The sequence below is a fragment of the Sarcophilus harrisii genome, chromosome 5, assembly GCF_902635505.1.
Source record: "Sarcophilus harrisii chromosome 5, mSarHar1.11, whole genome shotgun sequence".
Taxonomy (NCBI): Eukaryota; Metazoa; Chordata; class Mammalia; order Dasyuromorphia; family Dasyuridae; genus Sarcophilus; species Sarcophilus harrisii.
The window spans coordinates 201,083,752-201,096,161 of record NC_045430.1 but is presented as its reverse complement, the minus strand read 5'-3'; the positions used below and the strand labels follow the sequence as shown (position 1 = coordinate 201,096,161).

Here is a 12,410-nt window from a genome sequence, read left to right as displayed (position 1 = left end):
TGCTCATAAGTAAAATACTGGGGAGGAGGGAAAGGGGAAAAGGAAAGAGAAAAGTATAATTTGGGGTTAATAAGATGGCAGGAAATACAGAATTAGTAATTTTAACCATAAATGTGAATGGGATGAACTCTCCTGTAAAGCGGAAGTGGATAGCAGACTGAATTAAAAGCCAAAATCCTACAATATGCTGTTTACCAGAAACACGTTTAAAGCAGAGCGATACATACAGAGTAAAGTTGTAAAAGGCTGGAGTAGAATCTATTATGTATACTTCAGGTAAAGTTAAAAAAAAAAAAAAAAAAGCAGGGGCAGGGGGGCAGGGATCCTGCTCTCAGATCAAGCAAAAGCAAAAATTGATCTAATTAAAAGAGATAAGGAAGGAAACTATATCTTGCTAAAGGGCAGCATAGATAATGAAGCAAAATCAATACTTAGCATATATACACTAAATCCTGTAGCATCTAAATTCCTAAAGGAGAAGTTAAGAGAGTTGCAAAAAGAAATAGGCATCAAAACTATAATAGTGGGAGATCTCAATCTTGCACTCTCAGAACTAGAGAAATGAAACCACAAAATAAATAAGAAAGAAGTTAAAGAGGTAAATAGAACCCTAGAAAAGTTAGGTGTGATAGATCTTTGGAGAAAACTGAATAGAGAGAAAGGAATACACTTTCTTCTCAGCAGTTTATGGAACCTATACAAATATTGACCATATATTAGGACATAAAGACCTCAAAATCAAATGCAGAAAGGCAGAAAGAATAAATGCTTTTTTTTTCCAGGTCACAATGCAATAAAAATTACATTCAATAAAAGGCCAGGGGAAAATTAACTAAAAAGTAATTGGAAACTAAATAATCTCATTCTAAAGAATGAATGGGTGAAACAGCAAATCAAAGACACAATCAATAATTTTATCCAAGAGAATAACAATAATGAGACAATATACCAAAATTTGTTGGATGCAGCCAAAAAGGTAATAAGGGAAAATTTTATATCTCTAGATGCTTACTTGCATAAAATAGAGAAAGAGATCAATGAACTGGGCTTGCAACTAAAAAGTTATAAAAAGAACAAATTCAAAACACCCAATTAAATAGCAAACTTGAAATTCTAAACATAAAAGAAGATCAATAAAATTCAAACTAAAAAAACTATTGAATTAATAACAAAACTAAAAGTTGGTTTTATGAAAAACCAAAAAAATAGATAAATCTTTAATTAATTAGATTAGAAAAAAGAAAGAGGAAAATTAAATTGTTAGTTTCAAAAATGAAAAGGGAGAATTTTTCACCAATGAAGAGGAAATTAGAGCAATAATTGGGAGTTACTTTGCCCAACTTTATGCCAATAAATTTGACAACCTAAGTGAAATGGAGGAATATTTACAAAAATATAGATTGCCTATATTAACAGAAGAGGAAATAAATTACTTAAACAGTCCCATTTTAGAAAAAGAAATAGAACAAGCTATTAATCAACTCCCTAAGAAAAAAATCCACAGGACCAGATAGACGGATTTACATGTGAATTCTACCAAACATTTAAAGAACAATTAACTCCAATACTATATAAATTATTTGGGAAAATTGGGAATGAAGGAATCCTACCAAATTCCTTTTATGACACAGACATGGTACTGATACCTAAACCAGGTAAGAAGAAAACAGAGAAAGAAAATTAAAGACCAATCTCCCTAATGAATATTGATGCAAAAATCTTAAATAAAATATTAGCAGAGATTACAAAAATCATCCCCAGGATAATACACCACAACCAAGTAGGATTTATACCAGGAATGCAGGATTGGTTCAATATTAGGAAAACTATCAGCATAATTGGCTGTATCAATACCCAAATTAACAGAACCATATGATTACCTCAATAGATGCAGAAAAAGCATTTGATAAAATCCAATACCCATTCCTATTAAAAACACTAGAGCAGGGGACCTCAAACTTTTTAAATAGGGGGCCAGTTCACTGTCCCTCAGACTGTTGGAGGGCCGGACCATAGTAAAAACAAAAACTTTGTTTTGTGGGCCTTTAAATAACTTCATAGCCCTGGGTGAGGGTGATAATTGTCCTCAGCTGCTGCATCTGGCCCGTGGGCCATAGTTTGAGGAATAAATGGATTTTTCCTTAAAACAGTCAGTAGCAGCTATTAAAAACTACCAACAAGCATCATTTGTAATGGGGATAAACTGGAACCATTCCCAATAAGATCAGGGGTGAAACAAGGTTGCCCACTATCACCATTACTATTCAATATTGTATTAGAAATGCTAGCTTTGGCATTAAGAGAAGAAAAAGAGATTAAAGGAATTAAAGTAGGTAATGAAGAAACCAAATTATCACTCTTCGCAGATGAGATGATGGTATAGAGAACCCTAGAGAATCAACTAAAAAATTATTAGAAGTAATCCACAACCTTAGCAAAGTTGCAGGATACAAAATAAATCCACATAAATCATCAGCATTTTTATACATCGCTAACAAAATCCAACAGCAAGAGATACAAAGAGAAATTTCATTTAAAATATCTGTCAATAGTATAAAATATTTAGGAATTTATCTGCCAAGGGAGGATCAGGAACTATATGAGCAAAACTACAAAACACTTTCCACACAAATAAAATCAGATCTAAACAATTGGAAAAATATTAAGTGCTCTTGGATAGGCCAAGCAAATATAATAAAGATGACAATACTCCCTAAAATAATCTATCTATTTAGTGCTATACCAATCAAACTAACAAAAAACCTTTCCTGACTAGAAAAAATAACAAAATTCATCTAGAAGAATAAAAAGTCAAAAATTTCAAGGGAATCAAGCAGTCATCAAAACCATTTGGTACTGCCTAAGAAAAAGAGCAGTTCATCACTGGAATAGGCTAGGTTCACAGGACAAAATAGTCAATGACTATAACAATCTAGTATTTGACAAACCCAAAGACCCCAGATTTTGGGATAAGAAGTCATTATTTGACAAAAACTGCTGGGAAAATTGGAAACTAGTATGGCAGAAATTAGGCATTGACCCACCCTTAACAATGTATACCAAGATAAGATCAAAATAGGTTCATGACCTAGACATAAAGAGGGATACTATAAACAAATTAGAACAACAAAATATAGTTTACCTCTCAGAACTATGAACAAGGATGGAATTTGTGACCAAAGAAGAACTAGAGATCATTATTGATCACAAAAAGTAATGCAGACAAGATTAGAATGGAAGCAATAAACTGGGAAAACATTTTTACATTCAAAGGTTCTGATAAAAGCCTCATTTCTAATATATGTAGAGAATTGACTCAAAATTTATAATACTTCAAGCCATTCTCCAATTGATAAATGGCCAAAGGAGATGAACAACTTTCAGATGAAGAAACTGAAACTATTTGTAGTCACATGAAAAAGTGCTCCAAATCACTATTGATCAAAGAAATGCAAATTAAGACAACTTTGAGATACCACTAAGATTGGAAAAGATAATGACAAAATGAAGGGGATATGGAAAAACTGGGATACTAATACCTTGTTGGTGGAACTGTAAACGAATCCAACCATTCTGGAGAACAATTTGGAACTATGCTCAAAAAGTTATCAAACTGTGCAGTGTTTCTATTGGGCCTATATCCCAATGAGGCCTTAAAAGAGGGAAAGGGACCCACACATGCAAAAATGTTTGTGGCAGCCCTTTTTGTAGTGGCTAGAAATTGAAAACTGAGTGGATGCCCATCAACTGGAGAATGGCTGAATAAGTTATAGTGTATGAATGTTATAGAATATTACTGTTCTGTAAGAAACGACCAGCAGGATGATTTCAGAGAGGCCTGGAGAGAATTACATGAACTGATGCTGAGTGAAATAAGCAGAACCAGGAGATCATTATACACGCCAACAAGAAACCTATTCAATGATCAATTCTGATGGACGTGACTTTCTTCAACAATGAGAGGATTCAAACCAGTTCTACTTGTTCAGTGATGAAGAGAGCCATCTGCCCCCAGAGAGAGAATCATGGAACAGAGTATGGAACACAACAGCATTCTCACTCTCTCTGTTGTCGTTTGCTAGCATTTTGTTTTCTTTCTCAGTTTTTTTTCCTTCCTTCTTGATCTGACTTTTCTTGTGCAGCAAGATAACTCTCTCTCTCTCTCTCTCTGTGCATATATATATATATACACACACACATATATACATATAGTGGATTTAACATATATTTTAACATATTTAACATGTATTGGACTATCTGCCATCTAGGGGAGGGAGTGGGGGGAAGGAAGGGAAAATATGGAACAAAAGGTTTTGCAAGGATCAATGCTGAAAACTTATCCATGCATATGTTTTGTAAATAAAAAGCTTTAATAATAATAAAAACAAAAACAACAATAAATAAAACTGAGAAAATAGATGAATGAATGGATAAATAAATAAACAAGCAGATAAATAAATTAATGAATGAATAAGTAAATAAATAAATAGAAAATGAGAGAGAATGATGGTTTGGAATCGGGCTGCGGCTGCATAAATGGAAAGAAGGGGATATTTAGGAGATTGCAAAAGTAGTAATAGATAAATTTGGAAGGGGATGGACATTCAGAATGAGAATGAGGGATTTACAAACCTGAGTGGAAGAAGGATGGTACCCTTGATAGTAATAGGCACATTTGACTATTACAGCAGTAAAAATGTATTTGGTCCTATGATATCACTTTAGGAACTACTGAGGAAAATATTTCTTCCATTGATAAAAATCAATAATTTATCTGCAACTTAATTCTTGTAATGTCCTCACAGTTAATGTGACTCAAAAGGAAAATCTGAATTCAAGGCAGGCCCTCTAACCATTCTGCCTTGCGGTCCTCTCCCTCTTTCCATACATCACTTACCTCACAGGGACAAACAGTATTAGTACATTTCAATTCGGATCTTCAAATGTATAATAAGAGAGGAATCTATTCGGTAAGGAACTACCTACATAAGGCCAATCCTGGGTGAAGTCACTGAATGCTTTTTTTCTACCAATGTAAAACATAGGTTTTCAAGTCTATAAACTAATTGATTGCTATATTCATGATTTAAAGCCACTCAACACTCAAGAGTATTCCAGGACATTCATTAAATATACTTATGTTCTCAGTCCTCTTCTTTTCTCCCTCCTTACTATTTCATTTGTCTCATCAGCTACGGAGATGATTCTCCAATCTTGTGTAGCTCTAACTTCTTTCCCGGCCTCTATGCTCACACTTCCAACTGTTTTTTGGATATCTTGAAGTACATTTCAAAGATATTTAAACTCAACATGTATTATCCTTATCCCCAAACCCTACCCTTTTCCTTATATTCCTGGTACCCCTATCCTCCAGTCATCCAAATTTGAAACCTAGCCATCATCCTTCACTGTCAAATTGATTTTTGTAAAACACAGGTATGACATTACCATCACCTTATCTAATATACTCCAGGGGTTCTCCATCAACTCCAGAATAAAATGTAAGATATTTTATTGGCTTTTAAAGGCTATCATAACCTGCCCTCTTCCTGCTTTTTTCATTCTTACAATTTCTTCCCTTTGAATACTCTTCCCCTCAAAAAATAACTCACTTCCCTATTCAAGGGTATCCCTAATACTTGGAATTTTTTCCTTCTTTAGAGCTTGCATTTCTTACTGACTTTGAGGTCTCCACATTGAAGCCTTGTTACTGTAAAACTTCATTACCTTGCAAGATCAAATCAGTCTTTTGTATTCATATCTCATAATACACTCAGCCTGACAAGTGGGCAAAAGCAATCAGCTTCAAAACTTGCAGTTAAATTCTTGGTGGAATTGTGAACAGATCCAGCTATTCTGGAGAGCAATTTGGAACTATGCTCAAAAAGTTATCAAACTGTGCATACCCTTTGACCCAGCAGTGTTACTACTGGGCCTATATCCCAGAGAGATCTTAAAGGAGGGAAAGGGAGCCACATGTGCAAAAATGTTTGTGGCTACCCTTTTTGTAGTGGCAAGAAGCTGGAAATTGAGTGTATGTCCATCAGCTGGAGAATGGCTGAATGAGTTACGGTATATGAATGTTATGGAATATTATTGGTCTATAATAAATGATCAGCAGGATGATTTCAGAGAGGTTCAGAGAGACCTACATGAACTAATGCTAACTGAAATGAACAGAGGCAGATCACTGTACAAGGCAACAATATTAAATAATGATCAATTCTAATGAATGTGATTCTTTCCAACAATGAGATGACTGATATCAGTTCCAATGATTTTGTGATGGAAAGCCATCTACACCCAGAAAGAGGACTGTGGCAACTGAATGTGGACCCCAATGTAACATTCTCACTCTTTTTGTTGTTGTTCGCTTGCATTTTGTTTTCTCACTCAATTACGTTCCTTTTTTCTTGTGCAGCAAAAGAATTGTATAAATATGTTTACACATATTGGATTTAACATATATTTTAACATGTATAACATATATTGGATTGCTTGCCAGGTGAGGAGGAAGGGAAAATGTGAAACACAAGGCAATGTTGAAAAATTATCCATGCATATGTTTTGAAAATAAAAAGTTTAAAAAAAATTGCAGTTAAGAAGGGGGTTCAGAACAATCATTTCTTCATTTTCCATTGGTTGCTCTCCACCTTGCCGTCCCAGTTCTCTCTCTACCCATCACTTCCACTTTTAGGTATCTTTTTTGAATGTTATTTTTCTCCATTAGAGAATAAGTTTCTTGAAGTCAAACTATCTTTTTCATAATAGTTATCCCCAAAGTTTAGCAGGATGTCTAGCTGAAAGTAAGCACCTGATAAATGTTTATTGACCAACTTATCCTTTCTCCTAGCTTTTCTTGAATCCTCACTAAAATTCTGCCTTCTACAAGAAGGTTCTTCTAATCCCCTTAAAGCTAGTTCCTTTTCTGTAAGATTATCTCAAATTTATCCTACATATATCTTGTTTGGACATAGTTATTTGCCATGTTATCTCTTTCATTAGATCGTAAGCTTCTTGAGAACAAGGACTATTTTTTGTCCTTCTTTTGTCCTTCTGGTGCTTACCAGGTGCCTTGCGTCCAGTAAACTCCTAATAAATGCTTGTTGACTTGATTTAATGCATTTGAATAGGAATCAAAAGCTCTTTATAAGTTTTATATCAAATAGAATTTTTATGAAAAAATAATAGCAGAGTTCCAGAATGTCTATTCCATAGCTATGACCTTTAGCTACATTTGACTGTTCTTTGCAACCAAAGCATGGCGATTTTGCTCTGGCTGCTGCCAATGTACACCCAGCAGTACACTGGAAGATTGATGTGGTACCCATACAGACCTAACAGAATTTATAAAAGCTGGGAACTTTTCTGGTAATCAATCTTTCAAAGGGCAATTCTTAACAAGTTGTAATTTATTCTATCTACCATTTATTCTTAACACAACCCAAGTGAAATCTAGTATATAACAAAAAGAATTCAAATATAACTAAGCCTGATCTGAGAATGCTTTGAATCTGTCATCCACACAGGGATACAATGTGATGCAAGGAATAGAGTGCTAAGATGGAGTCAAATAACTCTAGATGTCACCCATGTTAAAATCCTACCTCTGACACAAATAATCATGGATAAGTTCTCTCTGAGCCTGTTAAACTACATGATGGGTTTCCCTAAATGTTCTACAAGTTCTGTTCCAGCTCAAAACCACAATCCTATGACCTCTATATCCCATATTTCTTTCTCTTCTTCTTGTCTTCAACTTTTCTCTCTTTCTTTTCCCTCCTATTCTAATTGCCCCCTCACTCTCTGCTTCTCTTCCCCTAATTAACTAATGCAGTGGAACTTAAGTATACATTTTATTATGTGCATTTCTTAACAAATAGTTTCATGTTCCCTGTTCAGGTTTTTAATATAAAAACTGTTTTTCTCTTTAAGTGTAAAACTTGATCCATGTTATGTGAGGCAACAGACTTTTATAGAAAAAAATGTTCCCTATAGACCCAAATGTGAAACAATAGATTCTAATGACTAATAGCTTTTAAAAACCTATGTAGACTATCTATCCCCTATTCATGCACAAATACTTTTACCATAATCACAAAAAATAATATACACAAAAACATATTACTGCTTTGAAGTCAAGAAAAAGATTTTACAACTTCTATATTGCTTCATGGAACAAAGGGAAGAGACTCGATCACATTATTAACTCAAATACTCAAAATATAACCAAGAAGGTAAGTCCGTTGTAAAATCATTCAATATATCCCAAAGTCACAAATTTAGGATTACCCACATCACTATTCCTTTCCACTATCATGGCTAACTGAAAACTCACTATATGTTATTTCTCAAGTATCATAACATTTTGTATTCATCCTCTTGGCAATTATAACCCTGAAAAACCTCCCCAAATTAAATGATGGTGAATACTGATATGTTATATTATATTAGAGTATATGTAAAAACAGATATGGTCTCTATACTATAAAAACTTTAGTATTATGGGTACAAAAATATTCCTCTCATATTTTTTTCATTGCTTCTGCTAGACCCAAATCTCTAAGGTTTCCACCCTTACATCCTAAGATAGATGTCAACTACTACCAACAAGTTGAATGGAAATTCCAAGGCAGCAATCTAGATCAGTTTCAGAATGTCTGAAATCATATAAGGACTTGAACTGGAGACATACAGCCATTTTTTTAGAGTTAGCTCCAGGTCTAACTCTATTAATTAATACTAATAAATAGTATTGTTTTGAAGGATCTCTGCTCAAAGGTATCTTGTACAGTAGATAACCTTATTTGGAACTGAGCTATTCTCTATCATGGAATAGAGATCTTCTGTATACTTAGGACAAAATGAAAAAAATTCTGACAAAATACCTGGGAGTTGCTACAGGGGTAGGAAGATATTTTTGAAAACCTAGATATACCTTAATGAAAGAGAAAAGATTTCTCATTAGTGTGTATCTAAAAGCTTCTGGATACATCATTAATTCTCACTCCTTTTTCTGGAGCCAGTTATCCAACTAGAGAGATCTATTTTTTTTCTCTAAGTCTATTCTTAAAGATTATGATCAAGTTTGTTTCAATGCTTCAGTGCCAGTCAACAAGCAACGATTAAAAATGTTTTAAATTTAATTTTTTCTTAGAAGAAATAGCAAAATCTTTGGGTCAGGGTACTGTGATACATTCAATGGATCCTTGTTACAACACTGTCCTTTTGATCCAAGATAAGATTAAAAGCATATTATTAAGAAGAATTTCTGCAGAAAGCTAAGTCAGATTAAAGATGTAATATTCACTTAAGGGGCCCACTTCACTACCATGCAATTCTGAAATAGAATATATATAAAAAAAAGTATTGTATCATTTCTCTTAAAATTAAGAAATCCAAAGACTCTTACCAGAAGTACTTGTCAGCATCCAGCAGACAAGGCAATGCTATTCCATATTCTTTCCTTTTCAGAAATGCACGACCCTTTTCATGGTATCCCATAGCTAACATAAGGGCCTAGAGGGAAAAGCAAGGCCATTTTTCATTACAATTCTGGGCAATGGAAAAGCTCCATTTATATTTCTTAAAAAGGTGTAAATGTATCTGCAGTAATCAGCCAAGGTAGATCACAACAATCTAAAAGCCAAATGAAGTAAAAGGAAAAGAAAACTTGGGTTTCTACAAAATATATTTTAAGATCTTAGGGGATGCATACCATAACTTATTACATGAAAAAACAGCATTCTCAGTTTAATCAGGCTCAACATGGCAGCAGCAAGGAGCCACACTAAATATTTCTAAATTTTATTTTATGATTAATAAAAGCTGTCCCTTCATTCTTATCTTTTTATTTCAGGATGATATGTATAGTCTAAGTTTAAGATGCTACACAGGAACACAAATATGAAAAACCTTCCAGGAATACAATAAAATCTTTTGAAAATGATTATGTTTCTATTCTTTTGAAGGGATGAGGGGAGCTGAGGCAATTGGGGTTAAGTGACTTGCCCAGGATCACATAGCCAGGAAGTTTAAGTGTCTAAGGCCACATTTGAACTCAGGTTCTGACTTCAGGGCTGGCACTCTATCCACTGCGCTATCTAGCGGCCCCTATGTTTCTATTCTTAATCACAAAATTATGTTTCTAGATTTCTTAAATCTTCACTGGAATTTCCAATCCCACTAAAAAGTTCTCTAGAAAATGAAATCAATTATACAGAGACCAAATGGCTAAACTTCACATTTTTATTTACACAAAATCTGAGGATAAACTATAAAACTCATAGTACTTACTTTTTTTTCTGCTGTGGGTATTTTGATTGATCTGCCTGTTTGATTAGCTATTTCTAAGTATGGAGTTGTTTCAGGATCCACAGTCTCAGCTGCCACAAAATAAAAATAAACTTCCATTAGCTCACAGTTAACAGTGATGATAGAAAACAATATATAAATCAAGGTGTCCAGGGCAAAAGGTTTCAAAAATCAAAAGGAAGATAACAAAATGCTAAGCCTACTGAAATGTGCTTGTATTTTGCTGCACCCCAATAAAAGAACTAAGTTTTATTTTTTACAAGCAGGAGATGAAATGTAGATACGCATATGCATACCTCTCTGTGCCAGTATTTCTAGACCTCTCTTTGTTCTCTGCATTCTCTTTTCTTTTTTGTCAGCTTCATTTTGCTCTAGTTCCTCTTCCTGAAGATTTCTTCGTGCATCCTCTTCTGACTGTTTGAGTTCAAGCACCATAGCTTTCACATTGTGTGTAACCCCTTGCTCTTCCAGGGTTTTCCCTACAGAATTGGAGTTACGAGATGAGGAGAAACATTTAGTCTATTGGATCATAGACCTCCCATGAAGCTCACCAGCTCCAGGACCTACTCATTGAGCTTCACACTTCTATTTTTTGTTTTTGTTGTTGTTGTTATTCAATCGTGTTCACCTTTTTGTGACCCCATTTGGGGGTTTTTTGGAAGAGATACTGGAGTGCTTTGCAATTTCCTTCTCCAGCTCAGTTTACAGATGAGGAAATTGAGGCAAACAGCATTAAGTGACTTGCCCAGGATCACACAGTCACATAGCTAGTAATTGTCTAGAGCCAGATTTGAACTTGGGGAGATGAGTCTTCCTGACTTCAGGCCTACCACTCTACCAAACTGCATCTCTTAAGTGTCCCCTATAAAATGGGGCTAATTATATCTACATTAAATGTTTTGCAAGATTTCTCTAAGGAATGTGTTTTAAAGCACCAAAGAAGTACGAATGAATGAAAAAGCATCTAGGTGGTCCAGTGGATAGAACTGTGCTGGAATCAGAAAAACCCAAGTACAAATTCTGCTTCAAACAAACTGTGTGACTCTGGGCAAGTAAATAATCTCTGCCAGATTCACAGTTTCATCATCTATAAAATAGGGGTAATAATAGCACCTACCTCCCAGGATTATTATGAGGATAAAAGTAGATTATATTGTTAAAGCACTTTGCAAACCTAAAAATGTTGTGTAATATGCTAGTTGTTGTTTCTATGCATTTACTATGTGCCAGACACCCAGAGCTACAAATATAATGCAAAGACGACTCCCTGCTCTCAAATGATTTGCATAGTATTAGAAAGACAAAATACATGTATAAAACAAGTGGTCATAGAAAAATATTTCTTTTTGGAAAGTTACAGGGATGATGAATGGAGCCAAAGTATAATGATAGTCACAGTCTTTCCAGAAGGGATAACAAAGGAGATTTGATTATGGTTCCCAGATCAAAAAATGGGGGAGAGGGAAAAGAGAGAAGACAAAGAATGGGGGACTGAGGCAACCATCAATCAAGAAAACATTAAATGGGCACTTTGGAAGCTACACTAACCTTCAAAAAATCATTATATGATATTCCTGAGATGAATATGTTTGAATTTGGCTTTTAACAATGGTAAAATTAAACAGATATTAATCTTAGTAACAACATTAAGAATCACTACAGTTCCATATGGGAGAATTTAGCCGATTTAAAACCAATTTATTCTTTCAGTAATTTTTTTCAAAAAAGTTACTGGGATTTTAAAAAATCAATAAAGTCTACTAAGCTTTACTAAGTACTTGCAAAGTTCCAGGCACTATATTAGACCCTAAGGCAGAAAATACTGTGTTAGCCTTTGTGGAATAAATGAAATACAAGTGATTCATATTGCCTTCAAGAAACCTGTAACCTAGTAAGAAATATAAAATAAATCTAACATTAAGTTAGATTTAAACATGACAACAGCAAATGAACTGGTACAAGTGATTAGCTTAAGTAAATGAAATAGTCCACAAATGGTGTAGACTTAAGAGCATGCAAAGACTTCTCCTTTATAATGAAAACACTTTAGAAAAAAAATGCTTTAGAGAGGAGACAGAATTTCAATAGATTTTAAA

General features: G+C 34.2%; 1 protein-coding gene across 5 annotated transcripts in view; it reads right to left on the bottom strand.

Annotated features, from left to right (window-relative positions):
- Positions 1-12,410, bottom strand: part of NUB1 (negative regulator of ubiquitin like proteins 1) — a 49,527-nt gene that overhangs the window by 20,428 nt on the left and 16,689 nt on the right. For all 5 annotated transcript variants that reach the window (XM_031939451.1, XM_031939447.1, XM_031939448.1 and 2 more), the window contains 3 exons: positions 10,611-10,793; positions 10,297-10,385; positions 9,413-9,519 (listed from right to left, as the gene is read on the bottom strand). In XM_031939451.1, coding sequence (XP_031795311.1) covers positions 9,413-9,519; positions 10,297-10,385; positions 10,611-10,793 — 379 coding nt within the window. The remainder of the gene's footprint in view (positions 1-9,412; positions 9,520-10,296; positions 10,386-10,610; positions 10,794-12,410) is intronic.